A 25,755-nucleotide genomic window follows, 5' to 3' on the forward strand; every position below is an offset into this window, starting at 1 on the left:
CTTTTCCCCCTCATAACTCTGAAAAATAAGACACAGAAAAATAAACCCATAGAACTTCAACTCGGGTTGTTTTGGCCTTTTTTTTTTTTTTTTTTTGCGGGGGGGGGGAAGGAGACTGGTTGGTTGTTTGGTTTTGTGGGTTTTTTGGGATTTTTTTTGGTGTTTGTTTGGTTTGGATTTTTGTTTTGCTTTTTAAAAAAAATTATTTGGAGGTTTGTTTTTCCTAGAAAAGAATTAAAGCAACCAGCCACATCCACAACTTTCCCATACGGAAATCTACTAAGGAAAGAAAAGCCACCCTAGAACCCCAAATCTGCGGGTTTATAACAGAAACTCATCCTTATCCACCATTTACACCTCGTACACCCATCCTGCGAGGCAAGTCCTGTGTCCGGCGCGGCGGGGCCGCGGAGCTGCACGGCAGGTGAGCGGCGGCCAGCGGGCTCCAAGGGGAGCGCCCGAAGGAGGGAGAGCTGCCGGAGGGCGACCTCTCCCTGCCGGAGGGCGACCTCTCCCTGGGGGACGGAGGATTTTGACACCCGAAATCTCTGCCTCTCAGGACGGCACTGCACCCACTGTGCTCAAATTACGAGGCGTCTAATTACCTTTTGTTTGGCAGAGGCCGCCAGGGACGCGGAGCGCGGCCACCAGGAAGCGGGCGGGCAGCGACACGGTCTCTCCGCGGGTGCAGCCCGGGGCCGCCCTTCGCGCCGCAACCCCGTCCGCCTCCGCCGGGCGCGGCCCCCCCGCCGCGGCGAGTGTCGCCCCGGCTCCCCGCCCAGCCACCCACCCCCTCCACCGCCTCCGCCTCCTCCCAGAGGCCCCCGGCCCCCTCCTCAGCCGCAGCCCCGGCCCTCCCGGCGGCAGAGGCGGCAGCTCCCGGCACCCCCAGGTACGGGTCCCGCCAGGCCCGGGCGCGGAGGGCGGACGGGACCCCGCGGGCGCCGGGAGGGATTGGCCGGGCGGCGGGGGGAGGCGGGCGGAGAACATGGCGCCGGAGAGCGGCGCGTGCTGAGGCGAGCGGAGCCGGGCCGGGCGGCGGCGGGGAAAGGCCGGTGCTGGCGGCGGGGCCGCCAGGGATATGCGGCAGCGGCTCTTCCGTGAGCTGAGCCGGGCTCTGCGGGGCTGGACGCGCCTCAGGGCCGCCCCGGCCTCGCGCTCCTTCCCTCCGGGCTGGCGGCGGAGCTCTATCGGGTACGGTGCGAGTGCGGCGGGGCCGGGGCAGGGCCGCAACTCCCGGGGCCGTGTGACCTGGGGCCGTGAGGCCGGAGAGCCCCCGCGGTGTTGTGTAAGAGGCGGCGGCGCGGCCGGGCGGGGGCACCTTGTGAGTCCAGGGGAGCGCCCGCCCTGCCCCGAGCGCGGCGGGGAGCCGGGGGAGCTCGGGCCGCGGAGCGGGGCTGGCGCCGGGGCTTTCCGGGCGGGCGGTGGGCGAGAGGGGGCGGCGGCCCGTGCGTGCCGAGGAGGCCTGAGCCCTGCCTTGTGTCCTGCTCTGCTGCCCGGGAGAGCCCGCGCTGACGCGCTCCGGTGTTTGCAGCTGCACCTCCTCTGACAAAGCAGGCTTGGTCATCAGCCGAGTGGCTTTCGTTGCCCGGGGGCTTGCTTTGTTCGCCTTGCTTCTCCAAAAACCTCAGTGAATTGTCGTGTTACTTAACTTGCCAGGTCTTCCTAAGGCATAATTATGAAAAAAAGAAAAAAGTTTAAAATCTTTAAGAAGAGACTGCTCTCAGTTACCCAAACTTGATGGGAGCGGCCTCTTCAGTTTCTGCCGAGTTATCTGGCAGTGGCATCGTGCGGGGCTTGTTACTGCGTGTTTGTGTCACCAGTGTCCCCAGCTCCGGTGGAGATAGCGCAGCTAATCTCGATCCAGGGAGGAGCGGCCGGGAGCCTTGGCACAGCTCACTTTTAGGGGCAGTTCAAACTGCGTAACAACTCGGCAAAGTTTGTCCGGAGGGGAGCTAGGGTCAGGGACAAAGGCTAAGTTGTTTTCTTTCTTTAATTAACACTGTAGCTGTTACCTTAGTAGCCAAACCTATATTTAATGCTGCACGAGTTAGAGACGTCAAAAGTAGCATCTTTCCGGGGAAAAAAGTGAGTTATGATGACTCATACTGTCGGTGCTCGTGTGTCAAAATTCGGATGCACTGTTACTGTTCATTATTGCTATTTATGCTTCAGAATTGTAAAGGTAATTCACAGTGTGGAGAAAAGCCAATGCTTTTCTCAGGCTGTAGTTTGTCTTGCTAGATTACTCCTCTTTATGCATGTGAATATATGCAGTATTTGGACTTAACTTTATGTATGTGAGCAGGCCTGTTGTGTTTTCATACTGCCTACAACCATGATTTAATCATCCATTTAATTTTAATTGTGAATTAGGATTTACATAAATGATAATGAAATGAGAACAGAAATAGTTCTTTCATGCGATAATTTTTTTGAGATGTGAAAATTAAGAATCTTTTTCTTCAGTTACATGTTCCTGTTTTCCATCTCTGTATTTTGTTCATGCTTGAACTTTTTCTTTTTGTAACATTTTTAACTTTCATCTTTATGTCAAGTAGCAAGATATTTTCTCAGTTACAGCTTACCTCCTTTTCATCTGATGTACAGAATTAAAATTATCTATTCTATTTGGGAAGTCCCTAGAAGGATTCTTATTTCTATGCTTGCCTGCTTTTTTTTCCTCGCTTTCTGCTTTTTGTCTTCAGTCAGTGTAAGGCTGTGGTCTCATCCCTTGGATGAAATGGCACCTTTGGGATTTGATTGAAGTGACAAGTATATAACTTATTTTTTCACATGAATACAGAAGCACTCCCCTCCCCTGTAAGATCCACAAGAAAGAGGGAAGGGACAAGAAGTTCATTACCTCTGGTGTTTCACTGTCCTGGAAGGTATTAGGTTCCTAGCTATAGGGGTCATTGCTGGTTATTGTAGAAGTAATTTACTGAAAGTACAGTCAGACCTCTTCAGAAATGGCATGTGGGGTTGATATTTTTAATGTATTAATTCTGTTGTGTTTGATGCTTTTATAGTAACTGAAGACAGATATCCAGTCTTCTAACAGCATAGAGATCAAAAAGTTCATAATAAAAATCTAGAGAAATTGTTTTGGTTAGTTTGTGTCTGGTTGTGTATTTGTATATGCATGATCTGTCAGTGAGTATCTTTGCTTTCACCTTTTCTGATGCCCATAAGTTGCTAAAATGCTCTTATCACATAGTACTGTATGTATATAATAAGGTGATTTTTGATGGATCCTGTTTGAAAGTTGCTTCACAGCAGCTTTCTATTAAAGTATTACCTTCTGCACCTTGTTTTTAGAATGAGTAAGAACCATAGCTTGCCTGAACAATTGATATGGAAAAGAATGCAGTAGAGCTCAGAGTTTATTTATAATTTTAACAGTAGAACCAGAATTGTCCAAAATAGCGAAAACCAGACTACAGAATAGGTGAACAGCCAGGACTTCATTTGTTGAAACACACCGCTGACTCTTGTAAACTGCTCATTGTTATTGGTTTGTTTCTCATGTCAAAGCTCTAGTGTTAGATAAACAGTTGCTTTTACTGTGGCATTGCAGTGCTTTTAATGATTCAGAATTCTGAATTCTCTCTGTTTTTGTCACTAGATCAGATTTTCTTGCCAGTTCTCTCATCTTTCTGTGAATTTCTTGTTGTTATGCAGTACAACTGAAGTTTTAATCTCATCTTGTTTTTTGTTTAGTTTTTTATTTTTTTTAATTCAAACATCACAAGTTTTTCTTTTTGAGGGTATAAGACAGATGGTAGCATAAAGCATTAAGTGAGTTGGCTTTACAGAGAGTTTTGGGCAATCTGATGTGCTGCTTACACAAAATCTATGAAATACACATCAGAACAGAGCTGGAATAAAGCACAGAGATGTCTCCTGTAGCATCCAGTTTAACGTTTCCCACTGTGTGTGCAGGGCCATGCACAAGACACCAACACAGTCCTGGGTTGTGGAGCAAGCCCTGCAATTGTAGGGTGATGGAAGAAAAATGTCACGGGGAGGAAGAGAGAATGAGAACCCCTGGTCTGCAAGTATTCAATGAATAAAGCAATTAATTGAATTAATGAGTACATTTCTTAGGAAAATCTGTAAAATACGCTTTGAAGCAGTGGGTCACGTAGCACAGAAACTAGTCTGATCAGTCATGCCATTTGAAAATACTGATGTAAGCCAAATTACTATGCCAGATCTGTGAAAATTTTAATGATACTGTATTTTAATGATATCTAAAGATTAAGACCAGATAATTTTACTTACCCCCCTCTCACCTCGTCCCCCAGGTCAATCAAATACTTCAAAACCCTTTTGGAATTTTGTAAAATATTGAAGCAAAGAATTGTTAGGGAAGGATTAATTGTTCTATTTCTGGTGAATGTGGTTAGAGATTGTTTACTTTGGAGGTTTGGATGAATTGTTTGGGGCAGTTTTTGAGGACATAGGAAAAGTAAGCTCAAGTAATTAAGAGATTAAAAAAACTTGTTATCCTTTATTGCTCTGTGTAGCATCAAATTGTATAAGATCCTGCCTTTTTGTTTGACTTTTTTTACCCAGTGCTTTGGAAACTGTGGTCAGGTTAAGGACTGTAGATGTAGGGCAGTAAACTGGCTTTATGGTGTCTGATTGTATATCTCATCTCGTTTGGTCACCACATCACTGTAATTATCAGGCCAGTTACTCAGCTGGGGCCTCATCTCCCATGTGAAACTACCAGGGAGGGCCCTTGTTTTAGCCAAGGTCACACGTGGTGTGGTGTGGTCTCATTAATGCTGCTGTAATTCCCGTACACCCGTGTTACACACCGGTGTTTCTGCTGTCACGTTGGCACTGCAGCTGTGGCAGACCGAGTTTTACTGCTGTGATCTAGGAGTTGTAGAAGCTGGGCTCTGGGAAACAAGAGCATGGCAGGCATCTGCCCTGGCCACAATCATTAGGAGGGAATTTTCTGAGTCAATTACAGACTTGGCAAAAAGCTGCAGACTGAGGTTCTGAAAATGCTTTAATTGTAGCCAGACTTTAGAATTTCTTCAAAATGAACTACATAACAAAACCTTATGAATATTCATCATCTTCAGACTTGCCTGATTTGGCGTGATTAGTTGTTCTTAATAACTTGGGAACACTGATTAAATCATTGTGGGGCTTTGTAGTTGGACCTTTTGTGTATGAAGCAGTAGGCTGAATTCCTGATGAGTTTAAAAGTGATAAAACATGTTTGCGTTTTGAGCACGTTATCTACTAACGCAGTCTGTCTGCCTGTGCATGCAATCAGAATTATTCAGATCACTATCAGGAATGTGTTAGGATCTCATACATTCTCTAGCTTCATGGCAAGCAAATTCACACAAGACTGATGCTTTATGGATGTTGAAACATGAGGTATTTTAATCTCTAAGTGTCTAAAAGAACGATTGATGAATATGTAACCTGTAAAAGTATGGATAGTCTCCTGAAGGATCCTTTTTGGTGATGTTCAACCTGAATTGATTTAACTTTCCTGCCTACAGTTTAGTCTAAAAAAAATTATTATAACATACAGGTGAATGGAAATGTTAAGAGAGTAGGTAGATTCCTGATTGTTTTACTGATAGCATAATTCTACTGCTGTCATGATCAGCAGTAGGTGCAAGAGAAAAAAGGAGGGGTGCAAACCTGTGCAAGAATGCAGATTTACTTGGTTGTTGCAAAGCCAAGAGCCTGGGACTGAAGAAGTTCATGGACTCCTCCAGAGTGCTCAGTTTGGTGCTGTCATCCTTGTAAGAGGTGAGAAAACTCTGGCTGGTAGTTCTGCAGCACCGGGCCTCCTGCCAAAGCACACAGCACTTCTTGCACTCCATACATTGGCAGCTGGAGAAGTCTTCATGTAAACCAAGATGGATTAGTAAACAGCACAGAGAACTTGTTACCAATGGTAACTCCCATGCAGGACAGAACAGAGGTTCTCACTCAATGAAGGTTTCACTTCACTCTGGTAAATGGTAAGCAATTAGTTGCATAAAAACTTGAAGCAAGCGTGAATTTTAAGGCAATTGATAGAAAGCAAGCATCAAAACCTGCTGAGATGGTAACTTGCCTTTCATCTGGAGCAGACATGTGTACTAGTACTTGACTTCAGTGTGTGCATACTGTCATGACAAAAAAAAACTTGAGAAGCGCTTTGGAGTTTGTGCCTTGGGGGTCATATTTTTGTTAGCTAGTCACATTCTTGCATTGAAGCAACCCTCAGGAGTTTCTGTTAATTGGTTTTCAAATATGGTCCTTTAATTGTTCAAACATTGGACTTAGATTTGACTACACAGGCTAATTTTTAATTAAAGTAACTTTGCTAAAATAACTCTGAGAGATTAAAATAGTGAAGCAGAATCATATATCACTTAATCCCCCTCTGTAATACTCTGTTTGCAGGTGAAACCTGGCATCCCCAGAGAGCCTTGCTGCTTCCAAGGGACTGCCTGCCTGGAAATGATTACAAAAATGGAACCTCAAAGAATAGAATATAATTTCACTAGAAGTGCTGTAATTGAAAATTCAGTGTTGGTTTTAAAGGATACTTCTCTCGTACAAGTGAAATAGTTTTGATGAGGAGGAAGAATATTTCCTATTAATTGAATAGGGACACTGTTCTCAGCTCAGACATCCATATTCTTTTTTCCTTTCTACCTTTGTAATCCTTCCACCTGTAATTTTTGAGCCAGTGGAAGAATTTCTACTGCCACAGTAATGCTTTGTATTGTGCCTGCTATTTTGGCTTTATTGGCTTTTCTCTGTTGCTTCTGCTTTATGAAAGTAGTAAGGCAGTATTTCTTTTAATGTTTTTGTTAGGCTATTAGCTCTGCAATAAACATAGAACCTCTTTTGTGGAAGAATTGTTTTGCTACTGACCAGCAGCATCCAGTGCTTGCTATAATGACAGTACAGCAAGTAGCTGTAGCACATGGACTTTAGGACAGTTTCTGAACATGACCTTCAAAATAAAGCTATTTCTCAATAAGTACAGGATTTCTGGTTTTCTTAATTTTATTTTTTTTGCCTGTGGTTAAAAGCAGTTCTATTGTCAAAAAGTGATTTAGAGAGTTTTAGGATTTTTGTGTGAAAGAATAGAGTGTGGTATTTTATAAAGCAATTGCACTTACTTAAAAGCTGCACAGGAAAACAGTCATATGAGGGAATGTTTAGTATTTATTGAGTCTTACAGTTTACTCCTGTAAAACATAATGGTGTAGAAGTTCTCTCTGAAGTGAAAATTTTCCTTCTCACTTTTGTATTGTAGTAACATATCAGCAGGAGGAACAGCACGTAAGCAGGAAGGTGTTGTTCTTGTCCTCTTGACGTATTTGCCTTCCAGGAGCACTGCTTAGTTGATCAGCCCTTGCTTTTATTCCAGTTGTCTGGTACTGTGATTCACTTTGCAGCAAAATAATCGTAGGTAATCATGCAAACCCATTTGAAGTTAGAGGATGTTGTATTCACAATGCCCACTGAAATAACAGTGAAGGCGGAGATAAAAATTTCAGTCCTTAGTTTGAAGGCTTAATTACTGGTGTTGTCCTTTTGAAAATTGTGGCTTTTTTCTGTACTGGAATTTCACTACCAAGCTGGAAGTAGCCTGTGAAGGAGGCAAAAGTAGGGAATCATAATGAAATGAAGTGGAGGTGTACAGCTTCATGAGACACCAATTGAAATCTCCTAAGGTTTCAGAGCTGCGTAATTTGATGAATCACATTGGAAAGATGAGTCATCTGAACAAACAGTAAAGTTCTGTGACTTAGTGATGTGGTATGGAAGTAACAAGGAGATATCAGATGATAAGGAAATTGTATAACATTTAAAAAAACGCCACAACTCGAATAGTTTATAGTATCTATGTGTCTTCTGAGAGACAACTAGTATCTTACTGAGATGGAATATTCTAGCTGAAAACCAAGGTATAGGTGTTCATTAGCAGACATGGAATCAGGAGCTTAAGGGATGTCCTTGTTCTCCTGCATACTTAGATCTGTCAATCTAACTTGTGTGCAAGTGAAAACAATTAGGAGCAGTTTAGTTACTGGTTTTCATACGTGAAAAGTATCTACACTCACTTAAAAAATTTTACACAGTAGCTTAAGTTTAGTAGAGTATTTCTTAAAACTCTGAACGTGGAGGCATCTTTTAATTGTTAGCATGGCTTGTATCAGTCCTGTTGATGCAGAGAAACTGAGATGTGGTACTTGAATCTTTGTATTTCAGTGGTATATGCGTTTTTCAGTGGAAGAAGGCCATAGGCATTCCAAGCAGGATTATCCTGAGCAGGGTGTTAAGCTAGTGGATAAATGACCAGTTTAAATGAGAGTGTACACATTTAAATTTAAATTCAGCATTTCAGTTACTGTTTAGTGATTACATATGTTTTCTAAAGTATTTGATACTGGGAGAGGATGTTTTACTAGTTTATATGTTTCCTTCTAAAATGCATTGAAGCACACATTTTAAAAAGTTATTTGATATTGTTTATAGCTTTTGCTTGGAGACCTTCAGATTCTGAATCACACTATTTTCTTAGCATTTTAGAATTATGCCTTCAAAGAAGGGTATCTTGTAGCATCTGTTAAACTAATGGTAGAAGTTTAAATAAGTGAGAGAGTATATTCCTGTTTATCATGGCAGTTCTTCAGTCTTTGGATTTTTGTGGCACTATTGTAAACAGTGTTACTGTTTTTTGCTTGAGTGTACAAATCCAGTGGTCTGTTAGTAAAATTTTGTTTATTTGACAATCAGAGTTACAACACTTGTAATATAATCAACAATTCAGATCCATGAAATACTTTCCTGAAGTTTGAAAGTATACTTGAGATAGCAGTATATGCTTCGTTTGATTTAATTTTTATCGTAATCAAATAAGGGGTTGACATTTATTAAGTTTGGGTTGTTTCAATTACAGTTAACGTGATACTTGAAGCACTCAAGTGATCTACATCTTTATTGTGTTTGTTGGTCTTCAAGGTTTCTTTTTTGTTTCAGCAGCAGTATCTTTCAGGATCTGAATTTTAGGAAAGTTCAGTGAATTTTGCATGTAATAGAACTTCTAGCTGTTGGTATTGCCCTGTATTGTCTTAACATAATATTAAAAAATTAGCAAGGCTTAAGTGAAGATAATGAGAAATTTTTTCTTTTTTCTTTAAGGTTTCAGAAGGAGTCAAACAACAAAATGAACAATCCAGCTATTAAGAGAATAACAAATGAAATTATCAAATCACCTGAGGATAAACGAGAATATCGTGGACTGGAATTGGCAAATGGCATTAAAGCTCTTCTCATTAGTGACCCCACCACAGATAAGTCCTCAGCAGCACTTGATGTCCACATAGGTATTCAATTCGTATTGTGTAATTATGTCATTAATAAAAATGCTTCAAGTTCTGATACCATGATGCAAATAAACTGACAGGAGTGGTATGCAGTTGGCAGCCTAGCCTTTTATTGTAATTTGTAGTTTATTTAATTCTTTGACACATCAAGTTCAAAATTACTGGAGCTAAATGCTCTTACTGTACTCTGTGTTTACTCAAGTGTAGCTCAGTCAGTTGAAAGACTGCTTTTAACCATGAAGTTTCATGTTATGAAAGATCTTTTGTAAGCAGAAAAGGGGTGGGTGCAAGTGCAATGATTTCAGACAGCTCCATCTGTCATGTCAGACTTTTTTTTTTCATGCTAAGTTGTTGATGTGTAGAGGTGAGAAAATGCTGTAGTGCTAGAGAAGTTGGAGAGGCACTCCCTAACTTCAGTGGTGCCTATGTGTGCAAACAGAAATATGGGAAATAGAAGGGGGAGGCAATTGCTTTGGCTCTTTGGGATAATAGAACCCTTTTCTTACACCTGAGGTATATCTCAAGCTTGTGTAGTTTTTCAGTTGATTGGAAGGTAAGATGCATCATGTACATAACCTAAACACGCTCTTGCCATGTCTGTAGTTGGGAGCTCCTGCCCCTCTTCGTGTTAGGCCAGAAGTCATGATGGACTTCAAAAACTTCTGGCCTTTTCTGTTGTGGGGATGGCTGTCCCAGATCATTATCTAGTTCAGAACATCCTGAATGTGGTTTTGTTTATGTCCTGTGGCAGTGATAGCCAACTGCAGCATTGCTGCACACTCTGAGGTGAGGCTGCCACTCTCCAGCTTCTGCCTTCTTGTTTCCATTCTTCCAAATCATTCTTGTCTTTTAATCTGTTTGTCTTCACACCTGCTAGCTGGTCATCCATAGCTGCTTGTGTTCAGGCAATTACAGGTTATCACTCATCCTATAAACCACAGGATAAATACCTTTTTAATGATGGTTGGCAATTGCTGCCTCTTAACACAATGCATTTATTAAAGCCAAGGTATAGATCTCAGAACATTGTGATATGCCAGGTCTTTACAGATTATGAGTCATGGACTTCAATTGAAAATCATCCGTATAAGGAAGTGTAAGCTGATCTGGAGAGACAATTTGACACACTAATTGGTTCAGTTATTAATTCTAAATTTTCAAATATTTTTTGAGGATTAATTTTAGTTGACTGTAGTTGCAGAAGTGTTTTCTTACAGTCACAGAATTGATATAATTGTCTGAAGCCACATACTATAATTCAGAGTTCTTTAAAAGACTTAATGTTTTAGTATTACTTTTTTATGAATGGCTACATGAAATTTTTCCTCTTGCAGGATCCTTGTCTGATCCCCCCAACATTGCTGGGCTTAGTCATTTTTGTGAGCATATGTTGTTTCTGGGAACCAAGAAATATCCAAAAGAGAATGAGTACAGCCAATTTCTAAGTGAGCATGCTGGGAGCTCAAATGCTTTCACGAGTGGTGAACATACCAACTATTACTTTGATGTGTCACATGAACATCTAGAAGGTGCACTGGACAGGTAAATGTATTTTTTAGTATTTAAATTTTATTATAAATGTTCTAATTGAATTTATTACTGTAAAAGTTTTCTGATAGTTCTATCATTATGATATTTAAAAAAAAGGTAAAAACCATCTTTTGTTAAAATTGATAACAAGATATTTTTCAGTTTGAAAGTCTTACTCATATTTATTTCATCTAGGAGAGTTCTTCATTGAGACAGAATTTCTGAAGTTTAAATGCTGTGTTTACACTGAATATTTTTGGAAATGCAAGGCACAGAATCTGATCATGAATTTACACATTGTGCAAACACTGGGATGGTGCAATCAAAATCTGTGCTTCCCATGGGATCCTTATTGACAGCAAAACAAGGGTGAAGTCTAGAAATATTTAAGGATGCTCTTAGTAGAGGGAACTTGCTGAAATCTCAGTGTCTTGTGGGATGGGACAGAAATTGAAAGCTGTGTAGCCAGTGAGGTAGACTGAGTTTGCTCTTTGGCTTCTCCCTGGATGTCTGACAAGACTTACTTGATTGGTGAAATTAAGAGCCTCTTGTACCTAAAACTCAGAGTAGGAGAAATTTTCACTGTGGGAATTGTGAAGTAAGACCCTTGATTCTTGTACTACCTTATATGATGAACATATTGTCTGCATTTATAAACAAAGAAATTGAGAAATAAGGATATAAAATCAGTGTCAAAACTGTTAAAGAATTCATAAATTCTGCATTAAAAAGGAATTTATTCATCTGTTTTCAGGAGGAACCAAGTGTTATATTTTTCTGTTGCAATTTATATTCAGTACTCTTGACTTAACTAAATTTTTTCTCTTTAGATTTGCCCAGTTTTTCCTGTGCCCCCTGTTTGATGAAAGTTGCAAAGATAGGGAAGTGAATGCTGTTGATTCTGAGCATGAGAAGAATCTGATGAATGATGCCTGGAGGTTATTTCAATTGGAGAAGGCTACTGGAAACCCCAACCATCCCTTCAGTAAATTTGGAACAGGTTTGTCAGAATATTCTTATCCAGTAGCATTGTGTGTAACATACATAGCATTATTGTTTATATAAAATTGCTAAAGACAGACCCTAACAGTTCTCTTATTTTCCTTTCCATATATGTTTATTATGGTGCTTATGGCATTTTTCACATTGTAGACCAGAGCTAGACAATAGCATAGGAAAAAGTTTGATCCAAAACTTTGAGTACAATGATGAAGAAATCTTTGTGATCCTGATAATTACTGCAGTGAGTGCTGTTTTCAGTTACTGGTACTGTTGAGTCTTTGTGTATAACAATGTGAACAAATTGTGTTTAAATTGTTGTTAGCCACATGCTTTTTGTTTTTTAATATTGCATTTAGACTAGATGACAGTGACTAGGTTAAATCAGAAAGATCAGCAAAATGCTATGAGAATTACTGAGTAGGAATATAGAAACAAAAATCTGCACCATAGAACGCAACAGTAGGAGACTGATAGACAAAATCATCTGGGACAAATCCCAATCCTATGGCGTTAATTTTTTTATGCTTAGTAACAATTGAAAATAATTGTTGTTAAGCATAAAAAAGCAATTCAAAAAGCAATAAAGTTAAGATACCATAGTTCTGGACAAAGCCACAAATGTTTGATGATTTGTTAGAAGTTTAAATGTTGGGTGGTTTTTTGGATAGGCATTATTTTCTACATGAATTTATTTTTGAAACCTTTAAAGTAACAGGACTGCACTGTTTGATCATTGAATATAATGTGTGCAAAAAAAATGTTTTGTGGATGGGTCAGTTTGCTTTATGAATAATTGATTCAAATATTGGGTGTGGTAGGAGGATGGGAGAGCAGATAATGGGCTTTAAGGCAGTGGTTTCTTCCTCTGTCTCTAAAAAGATAAGATGTACCTTTACATCTGTTGTTGGAGAGCATATTTTTGGGTCTGGTGGCCACCTGCCACAAGAGCAGGTATTGCTTTGTTGACCAGAAAAGAGAGGCTCTGTGTAAAATTGTAACTCCATTTTCCAAACAGGTAAATTTTAAAACAAAGCCTTGGGAGCTGTGCATTAGTAGGCAGGTGTTCAAAGTACATTCTGTAATCTCTGCTACTGAAGGCATTATTTAATTCCTGTGTAGCACACATAGAAAACATAAGTGGAAATTGCAGAAATAGTTTTGTACAGTTTAAGAAGGTTATCTAGCTCACACAAGGGAAATGTTTTCTTGGGGAGAATACTCAAAATGTGCTCAAATTCAACAGTAACAGTCATATTCCTTTCTCCTTAGATTAGGTTCTGATTCTGAAATTAAATTGCAGCATGTAGCTTTCCAGTAGGTATGACTTGGCAGAAGTAGAGCTCAGCTTTGATGTTTTTATTTACCCAAAGACATGGCAACTGTGATGCATTTGGCAGCCTTATTGTTTCCCTTTGATCAGCTGAGATGTTGTTAATCTAGCAGAGTATGGGAATTACTCCATTTGATGCTTCAGCTTACTCCTCATTGTTGTGCACCCTGTTTGGTCAGCAAACCTTCTATTATTCCTTGTCTCTCCATAGAAACAAATGCACTTTCCCCTTTTGTTTTTAAGAGTGTGCATTTTTCCAGATACCTCTCACTGATCTCCCTGAATTAATGCTTGTGATGGTGATTCTTCTCCATCATTACCCTCAATGTCAAGTAGTTTTCCAGGCACTTGTGCACTGGCTAGTGTCCATTTTCTACAGCTACAAGGTGTCTTTTGACTGTTGCTTCCTAAAGTCCTCCAGTACTGTAACAGCACAGTTACCAACTGAAACTTTGTTATTTTATTTTATCTTCTGTATTGATGCTGTGGGAGTAAACAGAGTAGGGTGTCTAGAACTTCACCGTTTAATTTGTCTGCATATGGTGAGGAATATAGACAAAATATTTAAAACATGAGACAATATTGAGCCAGTTTTCTTATTATACATATTGATTATTTTTAAAATTAATATCCATCCAAAGGAAAGCAGACTGATTAATTTATATATTTCTTTTTGATCTGTAAGATTAATCTGTAACATTAAATATCGTTAACCTCACATATTGTTAATTATTTTCATGTTACAGGGAACAAATTCACTCTGGAAACTAGACCAACCCAAGAAGGAATAGATGTAAGGCAAGAGCTACTGAAGTTCCATTCTACGTATTATTCATCAAATTTAATGGCTATTTGTGTCTTAGGCAGAGGTGAGTTTGCTCTCTTGGTTGAGTAAGACTTTACATATATACTTAAAAAAAAAAGGAGGTTCCAACCGCTTAGAACTTTCCACAGCTGAGATGGTATTTTACTGAAGTTTGCCAAAAGCTTAATAACAGTTTGTTGAAATCTGTTTGCTGTTTGAAAATGCTCTGGCAGACTCCTATTTGTGTGGTGTTTCACAGTAATGCTTAGATGGTGAGTATGAATGGAAGAAAAGTGAGCTTTTTATCTAATCAAGGGCAAATTCACTGAGGAATTTTACATGGAAACTTTTACAGTAAGAATCACATTGGCAATTGTAAATCTGTACTAAAAGAAAACTGTCCCTGCAAGATTAAATGAATGTTTATTTTGCTGATATGCATAGAAACTGGTGGCTTTTAATAGAATAACATGCAGGTCACAAAATTTAAATATATAAGGAACCTTCTTGGTTCACATTGTTTTGTTAGTTTTTTTCCCCAGCACAGCTCTGGTAGTGTAGTCTAGGAGCATGCATCTGTTGGGCAGGAAAGATTCTACTTTCTCAGTTTAACTGGGATTGTTTTGATAACAAGGTAACTGCTTTTAGAAATCTTTCAATCTATCAAATCTTTCATTTTGAGATGTCCAAGCAATTGATTTTTTTTTTTCTTGCAATACCCACCCTTGGAAGTCTTTCATTAAAAAATTGTCAGTAGAATCTTTTTTTATCTTATGCTCACTTTGAAAAGTGCTCCAAAATGCATTTCTTGAGGCAGAAAGCAATTTTGAAGGCAGCATTTCAACAGAAATAATCTAGGTCAGTTTGGGTGAGTTAATGCACGTCGTCATGTTCTTTCTGCAAGAAGTCTTCTCTCATTCTTGCAAAGTACTGCAGTCACAGACTGAAATTAGAATGGATGGAAAATTAGAAGTGCTTGAACAGGTCACAGGTGTGTGTGTTTTGTGCCAAGGACAGACCTGGTTCAAAGTGTACTGGAAGTGCTGGACTTGAGCTGAGGCTAAAGAAAATTCAAGTTTTGGCAAAACTACTTTCACTCTAGAAAATTTGCAGGTGTTATTCTATGTCCCTTAAACTTTTGTAGAATGTTTCTTTTTGTAGGTGTTCAACATCTGATGTATCTTTCAGTTCTAGCTTAGTTTAATCTGTAAAATGGAGAGATATATTTTCAGTTACAGGATTTAATTTATTCATGATTGAAGCCTTCCTTTAATAAGCATGGTGCTTCTAGCATGTTACAGTTTAAAATTTAAATATGAATAATTGGTTTCTTTCTGAAATGAAAAATCATAACTAACATAATCATAACATTAAAACTACTTTTCTGTATAATACATGATTCTCCCAAACAATATTAAAAAAAAAAGTTAGTTGGAATCCTTATATAATTACTGTGTTTTTCCTAATGTTTCTTTATTCTAGAATCCTTGGATGAGCTGACTTGCTTAGTGGTCAAGTTATTTTCAGAAGTAGAGAATAAAAATGTCCCTATACCAGAGTTTCCTGAGCATCCTTTCCAAGAAGAGCATCTCCGGGTACGTATAGAGATACGTCTTCCATCCAGAGTGTACATTTTAAATGTTATTTTTTATGTTTCAGTAATACATTGTGCACTTCACTACTCTTTTATCAATGTCCCTGTTGAATTCCATATTTTTCTATTGATTTTTCACCCACTTTTCCATGCTGAGTATAGTTTTGTATAGGTTATAGTAAAGGTTGCACATTTGCTTGCAGTTGTAAGCAACTGTGAGATAATTAATTTTCTTTGTTTTTATAATGAATGTCTGAAGTATTGCCCTAAGTTGTAGATACTTTTGAGATTTAGGAGATGTGTTTGTAATGTGTGTGTGTGTGAATGGAACATGATACATGCTCCTGAGATGAATACAGTAAATGAGTTTCCCTTTGTTTATGGGTCTCCTTGCTTGTTTCTCTCCTCAGCAACTTTATAAAGTGGTACCCATTAAGGACATTAGAAATCTTTATGTCACATTTCCCATACCAGACCTTCAGAAATACTATAAATCAAACCCTGGCCATTACCTTGGCCATCTGATTGGGCATGAGGGCCCAGGGAGTCTTCTGTCAGAGCTTAAAGCCAAAGGTAAGTCCTTCAATGGTGGAGAATTGAAAAATGTTTGATCATACAGTTTTTTAAACTTTACTGTGTCTCACTTAAAATAGATCTCTGTGTTAAAGCCTTTATCTATTTGAATAATTTGAACTCTTAAGTAATTTTATGCTTTATTTTTATTTCTGCAGCAGGGTAGATAACAGTCACTCAGGCTGTGAGGCTATTATTTCTTTTACTCCCCTTTATGTGCCTTGTTTAGAGAGAGTTATTTAAACTTTGGCATAATGGTCTTGTCTCTATTCTGTCACTAACTTTGAGGTTACGGTCAGGTCCCTTAATGTCTGGAACATTATAATAGTGTATTTTTTGCTATTTACTTTATATCATTTTCTTCCACACAGAATCCAGTAATCCAGTAATCAAATGAACTTGAGTTTGTCATATCACTCTGAGTACAAAATCAGATGGAGCTGACTTGGGTTATGTTTAACTTGCACTGTTGCTGTAGGCATTAATGAAGTAAAGGAAAACATGTAAATGAATCAAAATGGGGTTTAATGTTCCTGAAGCATGCAAAAAGTTGCATAAATTGTTATAGATTTATGTAATATAGTTTCTTTTAATGACATAGGGTGGGTAAATACTCTTGTTGGAGGCCAGAAGGAAGGTGCTAGAGGTTTCATGTTTTTCATCATTAATGTGGACTTGACAGAAGAAGGACTTTGTAAGTGAAGCACTTTGTCTATATTCCATGTTATTGCTGATGTGATGGTTTTGTGTTTGTATCTGAAGAAACTAATTGGTATTATAGCTTGAAAGCCAGTTTGTTTTAATTAACCTGTTAGTATTCTGTGTTTAGTTCCTCTAAGTATGCTAACACATTTCACCTAGCGTAAGAAATCAACTTAAGGTTATATTAAATTAGTTAATTAAATACTTCAAATAAACTTCTTTAGAGAAGAAGAGCTGTTAGTACCTTTGTGTGCTACTTATTCATACTATTTAGACCCAAATTAAATTATATTGTAAATAAATTTTTTCACATAATAAGACATGTTCAGTGCACTTCTTGGAATTATCTAGGCGCATAAACACTTACCTTAAATTTATATCTGAAAAAAGCAAGTTTAACTTTTTTGGTGGGATTGCAGATGTACTTAAAGATCTTGATGTTTCAAAGTGTAATTAAAAATAAAACCATATTTGTATTCATTAAATTTCTTTGTGCAGAACTGAATGAATTAAGTATTTTTTTCTTTTCAGTGCATGTTGAAGATATTATTTTGCACATGTTTCAATATATTCAAAAACTACGCACAGAAGGACCTCAAGAATGGGTTTTCCAAGAGTGCAAGGTAAGCAATTGGGGCTGTACCATATGTGATGGTTGTCTTTTTACAAACTTTATTTATTATTAGATTATTTGACTTTGTAACTAGCATTTAATAATCACATGGTAATTAAGTTTGTTAGTTTTTAAGATGCAACATGACACAAATGACAAGTACACTCAGAATACATTGTCTTAGTGTTGGTGTGGAATGCTTTCATAGAGCTGGGATTAGGATGGCACAATGGAGGTGAAGGAAGAAGAATCTTGCTCTGTCCACAAGGGTTTTACATAACTTTGCTTAGTCTTCACTGGAGAAGGAGGGAAACATTCACTTTGAGGAGTAACATTGAACTGGAAATTTAAATGGCTGCTATTCTACCCCTTTGAGATTGTAAAGGCAATAGGGCATTGACTCTGCTGTTTGTTCCACTCATCTTTTTGAAAAGTCAGCTAAAGGCTTTTCATGAAGTACTTTGGCAGTACATGTCAGTCTTTGTTGAACTGTTCATGCTCCTTATAAGTCTGGATAGTTCTGTGTGCACAGAAAATGTGGTGTCTTATTAGATAGCACTGCTCTTCTCAGTGTCAGTGTGAACAAACCCAGTTTTATTTTTATATATATATATATATATATATATATATATATATATATATATATATATATATATATATATATATATATATATAGTGTCATTGGTTCAGTACATATGCTTGGGTAAAGATTCCTTTTCCATCTCAGCTTTGTTTGATCCGAACTATTGAGTCTCGCTGAAATACCAATTCTGCAGCTGGGTTAGCTTTGTTTCATACACTTGGACACTATATACCTGTGAAAGTACTCTCAGGTCTTGTTATCCTCTGCTGAAAGTCCCAGTGGATTGGTTTCACAGACAGAGTAAGCAAATCCAGGGTTTGGAAAAGGCAGTTCCATCCTTCTGGCTCATCCCTGTGCCTTTCCCTTGCTCCTCTTCTCGCAGTCCCAGAACTCCTGAGCCTGTGGGACTGTGGGGTGAGTCAGAGAGCTTGCAAACTAGTATGAAAAGAATCTTTGAGTTTACTTTCAGCTGAATTGTTGAGTTAATCAGTCTCTCTGCATGGTTTCATGGAAGGATGGACTGTACTTTTCACTGGCTTTAAAGTCTTAGCTCTCTTTAATTCACCCTTGCCATTATATCCTAGGAGCGATGTGTTCTATTTCTCTGGCTGAGACAGCAAAAAGAAACACACTTTTTCTGTCTCTAAACTTACTCTTGGCTGACTGAACAAAAGGAAGAGAAAAGGAAGAGGGAGAGAGAGGCTTCAGTTCATTAATGTATGACAAACATTGCACTGGAACACTGTGTACTGGTGGGATCAGAGTTGGTGTGTTTTCAAATTATCAGGAAATTTAAATATATGAGAGATGAGGCAGATCTCTTAGGCAGCTTGAAAAGGACTTACAAGACTTGTGTAATGCTTCACATTATGAGGCTATCACAAATTGCTTGGGAGTTTGATTCAACTTGAATAATCCTGAAAACTTAGGTTAGGTACTTGTCTGCTATAACATGGATACAGCAAAAGTACTTCCTTTTCTTTCAGTATAAAAAGGAATTATGTAGCCAGTAATTATTCTTAAAATAGGCTTTAATTTAGGATCTTTAATCATTCATACATTGTTTTCTAGGATCTAAATGCTGTGGCATTCAGATTTAAAGATAAGGAACGACCACGAGGTTACACATCAAAGCTTGGAGGAATGTTGCACGTAAGTGGAGAGGATTGTTTTTGGTTGGTGGTTGTTTTTTCTAATAATAATTTAACAGTGTATTTGATTATCCACTTAATAAATACAGGCATCTGTGAGGTCCTTTGCACTTCTTGTATACTGCATAGGTCTTAATTTTGGCAGTCGAAAAGTCACATTCTGTTCATTCTACCATTTTATACTTCTGTATTTGGTAGAACTGATTATACAGTAACTGGAGGTGCTATTTGATCTGTTTCAGTGTTTCTAAAGACAGATGTACCTTGCCATTGCATTTGGTAGCTAAGTGTTCTCTAGAGAAATATTAGGCAAAGAATATTTTTTCATAAACACTGTGTTCCTGAGTTCATAGTGTTGAAATACTGCAGTGAGCAGAAATGTTTGTATTAAGATTGCAAATTACAAATGCTTGACTTCACAGATGTGGTTGCATATTGGTACTGAAAGAATCATGTAGCTTTTACTTGGTCTTTCATGCTTCTTGCAAAATTCCCTGAGTTTTTTTTTTTGTTCTAGTGAAATTACACAACTTTTATACATTGCAGCCATTTGTCATTTTATACCTAATGTCTGTCTCCATCTGTTCAGAGAAATTTTTGGTTTCTTTGCAGGAATTACCGGTTTAAATTCTTTTGCAGGAATTACTGGTCTAAAATAATGGTGTTTAATTTTCAACTTTTCTATCTGTATGCTGAAAAGCATTAGACTTGGCTGAAAACATGTAAATGGATATTTAAAAGAGCTCCAGTGTGGCATGCTGTCTCTTGCTTTTGTTCTGTCCAATGCCTAAAATCTCTAACAAATGGACTTCCGACTTCTGAAACAGCCTTTCAGTAATTGTTGAATTATTTCTGATTACAATTGCTGTCTCCAAAAATCAGGCCAGGAAGTTGCCAGCAGTGTTCCAAACAGCAGGGTATTGAATGAGGACTTTTTTTTAACTGTCTTTCTTTTGCTTGGCAGTGTGAATGGTAATTTTTGTTCTGCTTTAGTAGTTAAATGACCATCAAATTCTGAATCTTTAGCATTCCCACTTGAATTTTTAATAACACAGGTTTGGTTCGTTGTCCTTGATCTCCACCCCCTACCACCCTTCCTCTTTTCCACAATCCTTTTTGTGACTTACTTTCTGTTCTGGAAGTCATTCCACTGTAATTTCTTGTATGATGTATATAATTCAGAAAGCCATTTTGGAATATTTCTGGTTGAGAAAAGTACATTGGTATGGCAAAGTGCAAGTACTGAGCACTTATGTCACCTATGGTAATTTGCCCTTGGTAAACAGGTGTTTATCAAGAAAGTTTTCCTGTCAACTACATTAATCATTTTTAGATGAGTTTTAGCTTTTTTTTTTCTTCTGAAGTTGCCATGTACCTTAAGACATTTTCAGATTGACCCTAAATAAAAAATGTTAGAATTAAGTGTTTAAACATTTATTATACTTTTAGATATTAAAATATAATATTCTTTAAATTATTGTAAATAAGAATTGAACTGTTCAAGAGTCCTAAAAAAGCCTAGGTTTTGTATTTCTTTGTTTTATTTTGCTTGTTTATGTTTTGTTTTCCCTAAATGTACTCTTGTGAGTACTTGGTCTTCTTTTACCTTCAGAAATATCCTGCAGGGGTCAGCATTTACCATGTTATTTTTACTTTAATCAAAATACCATTTAAAGGTGGGTGACTTTTATATTGAGATATTAAATATTCTAAGAGAGAAGAATGGTAAATATGAATTATGTAAAATTGCCTAGTACATGAGAAATATGATTACATAGTTAGAATACTACTCCCTCTTGTTTAGTTTTGAGGGAGATTTTAAAACATCCTACACGTCCCTAATTTGAAATTACCAAAGTAATATAGCTTTAGTGACCAGGAGTGTTTGCTTTTGTTCCCTCTACTGAACCATAGCTTTTTCATGCTTACTTTTGTTTCATTCACCTACGTATTCCTTGGCTTTGTTTTTTAGTATTATCCTATAGAAGAAGTATTGGCTGCTGAATATTTGCTTGAAGAATTCAGGCCTGATTTAATAGAGATGGTACTGGATAAACTGAGACCAGAAAATGTTCGGTGAGTTAAACTGGATTTTAACACAAACATCATAAGAAGGCAGATGAACTAATGGAAACACAAAGTCTTAGGTGTCTCTTGCAACTCCAAAGTAAATGTGATTGAAAAACATTCACTATGTTTCTATGTATGAGAAGGTCTTAGATATATGTTAATTTATTTTCAAAGGTTGATGTGTTTCAAATAATTATTAGATAATGTCAAATAAACTTGAATTATGAACTATATTTGCAAATGTGATGGGTTGTGGTGTTTCTGGAGATATGCAAGTAATGATGGAATAAATGGAGTTGCCTATATCAGCAGCAGTAGTTGCCATAGTAATTAATGCCCTTTAAAGAAGGGCCCATATCTCTGTGTGTGGGTGTGCATCTGTGTAATGTGCGTGGGATGCTTCAGCTGGAGCTTGATGGTGTCGAAAGATCATCTTTTGAACAAACAATACCTTAATTAAAGTCTCTAGTTCTGTTTCCCAAGTATTTAATACTTCTCTATTTGGAATGTATTTTCATCTTACTCTACCACCCAAGTTCTTGAAAATTTGATACCTCTAACATACGAGCACTGTTTTTAGTAATTAACATAGAGAACGTGTAATTACTTGATCTCTGTAGAAAGCTTAACCAAATTCCACATGAATGTGAACTTTTGACTGATTTTAGAATTGCTTACAAGCAATAGGTAAACCTGAGCTGGTGCTGATTTAGTAAAGAAGCTGCAGGTGTTAATGAGATCTGATGATTATTATAGCTTTACATAGCTTTGAAGCATAGGTCTTAACGTTGCAAGAAAATAGTCAGTATTATCTGATTCATAATGTAAATTGGGTTTTTGTTACTGCCCAGAGAACTTCCAAAGCATCTTCTTACTTAAACACTGAAAAATTGCTGGAGGAAATTAGTACAGGTGCATACATTCATAGATTCTTCATCTTGTCAGATGCTTTGCATGCTACAGACCACTCACCACTTTTCTGTGCTACTCTTGTTGCTGGCTGTACCAGCCTTTTGACATTCTTTCCTGACTTAAGAAATAGATGTCATTTAATAGATGAAGAAGTGTGTCATTTTAAACTTTTATATTAAAAAGGTGCTAAATATTGAGAGAAAAAAAATGGCTTTCAGAACTGGAATAGACCTGGTTTTATGGCTTCTTCAGTTAACTGTTAAAGAAATTATATATTGTCTTATCAGACTTTCATACTTTGATTTGACTGAAAGAAAATACTAACTTGTGTGTAGTACTATGTTCCTTTTAGATATATTTTAAGCACTTACCCTGTGAAATTAGAAGTAGATTGAAATGAACTGCGATTTTAAAAAATCTTTTACTTAACTAAGACCTTCAAAGTATAGTAAAATATAACAGGGAATATAATTTTATAGTATCTTTTGTTTTAAGTTGCTGGCAAGATACATTATCTTGGGAAGAGGAAATTTACTTAAGTATTGCTAAAAGTGATTTTGTGGTACCTTATGAAGATTCAAAAAAGCCACTGTGGATTTTGTTTTTAGTGGGCTCTTCTAAAAGAATGAGTTGAGATTACAGATGTTAATAAAAGGGTCCCTTTTGATACACCTTTTTTTTAAATTACATCTGTATCTATATGAATAGAATGAATTACCAATTCAGTAGCCTGCTCCCTTTTGTCTTTTTTGAGCAATTTTATATGCTTGTAAAAGAACTTGTGCACATCTGCTTTCAATATCTATATTGTTTGGTTATCCACCATTTACTGATGTGTATGCTCATGTTTACCTTTCTGTTCTCCTTTTTTATCAAAGAATTATTATGTGCCACATCCTAACTTTGCCTGTTGTTTGGCATTGTTTTCCTGGTTTTATTGGTTTTTTTTCTTTTTATGTCTTGCATACATTCTGTCTTGAGGTGCTTTACTTGGCACTGATTTGAATTTTTTCTTTGTATTGTGGTTTTATTTATCATTTCTTTTCCATTCACCTATACTAAGGACCTCTTGGCATAGCTATATTGTAGTAACTGCATTCAGTGTCTTTTCCAGAGTATGGTTTTTCAACTGTTATTTTCTTAACAAACTTTGAGTTTAAAAAGTATGAAAAAAAATCATACAGATGGTATGCATATAAGTATGCATGTGCTTCCATTTGACTGACCCATAATAGAAAGTGTTCATATTCTCCTCCCACTTCCACACTACTTGTTGCATTTAGTGCCTTAATTTTCCTAAGAGAGAAACTTTAAAATGTAAGTATTATTTTTACTTGTTCACACTGTATTGGGTTTTACCAACCATCTGTGAAGATAAGGGAATAGACTTGGCATGTGTAGCAATCTTAGCTGAAAAATGTAATTTTCCTATCATTTCCAAGGCATTTTTTTCCCTTCAACATCTGCAGAATAAATGCTCTTATTAAAATTTAAGAGGATAGTGACTCACCAGATTAAGCAGCTAAAGAACATTTTCCCCTGGATAGTAAGTGGGTTTTTTTTCCTCTATTGATAGCAGAAGTGCAGCACTAGTACTGTCCTAGAGGGAAGAAAAATAAAATGAAAGCCACAAGTGTTGATAGAGAAATTTCTTACTACTGGAATTTCACAGACTCTCAGCACAGTTATCTCAGTGCACTTGGTGATGCTCACCCTGAAGGTAAACATGCTAGAAATACCTGTTTGTTTTTAATTGCATTGGATCTGAGCATCCATTTTGAAACTGACTATTTGTTCACTTATTTCCCCCCACAAATCCTTGGTAGCAACTTAGTTTTACTGAACACTGAGAAATAACTTGTTCTTCTGCAGTGATCAGAGTGCTGTCCTGCAGCCCAGCAGCAGCTCTGTGTGTAGTTTCCCCTTGCTCTGGTTTCTGAGGGGATTTGTATGTGAGGCCTTTGAGGAGCTTGTGTTACCTCACATCAGTTTTACTGATAGTTGAATTATGGACAAATGTAGGCTTTTGTTATTTTTGTCTCAGTCATGTTTTGTCATATATTTGAATGAGAGAAAAGTAATTTCTTCCATTGTTTGATAGTATCACAATTTGGAAGACAAAGTTTAAATTAGGTCCAAAAAAAATCAGTCCTTTATAAGAATAGATTTGCCTTGACACATTTGTTACTTATGTCACAAATACTGATTAAGTATTCTATTACTTTTTCACCTTTATAACCTTGAGTTTCAGTACATAAATCTAGAGTATAATAGTTGATAATCTTTTGTGGAAGTGCATTCATTTTAAAGCACACATCCTCTTCCCAAGTAACACTGTACTGTGGATCTGTCACCTGTAGCTTCCATTTAGATTTCAGGAGGGTGAAAAACAGGATAGTATTTAGTAAATATGCATCATTGTGGTTGTTTCTGAAATTGGGTACTACAGCAGATTGCATGTACAGGAATGTATATAGAGAAGTAAATAACATTTATAAATGGCTCAAGCCTAAATATTCTTAAACAGGTCCTATTGAAGATTACCTGATTGCCTGTCTTGATTTCCCACTGCATTTCCACACTGTCCTAAAACATATGGATGTTCATAGTGCTGGATGTTCATAGTGCACAACAGAGACATGAAAAGCAAAAGTAATGTTACATAATTGGTGACTTCAGAGATGGATTACAATATATAGAAATACCTGCATGGCGTAGCATTTCTACCTGCTGTGCTTCTCTTCCCCTCTTTTTGTGTCCTGGTTCTTTCCTGTTGGTCTGAAGTTGTAATTCTTGGGCAGACAAAATGCCTTTATTTGTTTCTATTGTTGTGGGTATGTTTCTGACAACTCAAAATGTCATAATCATTCCAGTAGTCATTTGTGATAAATCACTGTTCTGTTGAAGCAGGACTGCTTGGAGAATTACAATGTTGATTTCCACAATATTGTTTTCTATACACTGAATAGACAATTATTTTTAGCTCTTGAATTTTAGTATGCTCCTGTAGGAAATGTTTGGGTGCTTGGGTTGTCATTACTGCTTTAGGGTCAGTATGTTGGAGAAGGGTAGGAGGAGGAGATGTTGAATAACAGACATATTCTAAGAGTATATTCTAGCACTAAACATCTGTCTTGCTGCTCTAGCCATATGATTATTGGAATTTTATTAGGATAATTTTTTCACTTAGAACTCTGACTTATTATTATTATTTACTGTGCAAAAAGATCTGGTAGGTGGGCTGCTCTGAAATTCTAAGAGACTTTATGGTTTTTGTAGTCTCTTAGCAACTTTGTGCCTCTGTTGTGGTTTAACCCCAAGCCCCACACAGCCACTTGCTCACCCACCTACCAGTGGGATCAGGGAGAGAATCTCAAGGGTAAAAGCTGGAAAACTCGTGGGTTCAGATGCAGACAGTTCAATAGGGAAAGCAAAAGCAAAAAAAAAAGAGCAAAGCAAGGAATCAATGTGCTGCTTCCCAAGGGCAGGCAGGTATTCAGTCCAGGAGAGCAGGTA

At 37.7% G+C, this 25,755-nt stretch overlaps 1 protein-coding gene across 3 annotated transcripts in view; it reads left to right on the forward strand.

Annotated features, from left to right (window-relative positions):
• Positions 1–674: 674 nt before the first annotated feature.
• Positions 675–25,755, forward strand: part of IDE (insulin degrading enzyme) — a 53,187-nt gene continuing 28,106 nt past the window's right edge. Inside the window, exons 1-11 of one of the 3 annotated variants that reach the window (XM_014275613.3) lie at positions 675–892; positions 9,190–9,374; positions 10,709–10,916; positions 11,735–11,904; positions 13,983–14,105; positions 15,524–15,636; positions 16,046–16,208; positions 16,810–16,902; positions 17,442–17,533; positions 19,178–19,258; positions 21,230–21,333. In XM_014275613.3, the coding sequence (XP_014131088.1) occupies positions 9,215–9,374; positions 10,709–10,916; positions 11,735–11,904; positions 13,983–14,105; positions 15,524–15,636; positions 16,046–16,208; positions 16,810–16,902; positions 17,442–17,533; positions 19,178–19,258; positions 21,230–21,333 (1,307 nt within the window). In that variant the 5' untranslated portion in view covers positions 675–892; positions 9,190–9,214. Of the gene's footprint in view, positions 893–954; positions 1,195–9,189; positions 9,375–10,708; positions 10,917–11,734; positions 11,905–13,982; positions 14,106–15,523; positions 15,637–16,045; positions 16,209–16,809; positions 16,903–17,441; positions 17,534–19,177; positions 19,259–21,229; positions 21,334–25,755 lie in introns of those variants that run through there. The other 2 variants (XM_026799798.2, XM_005481207.4) reach the window with 2 other exon arrangements.

Source organism: Zonotrichia albicollis, chromosome 7 (assembly GCF_047830755.1).
Source record: "Zonotrichia albicollis isolate bZonAlb1 chromosome 7, bZonAlb1.hap1, whole genome shotgun sequence".
NCBI lineage: Eukaryota > Metazoa > Chordata > Aves > Passeriformes > Passerellidae > Zonotrichia > Zonotrichia albicollis.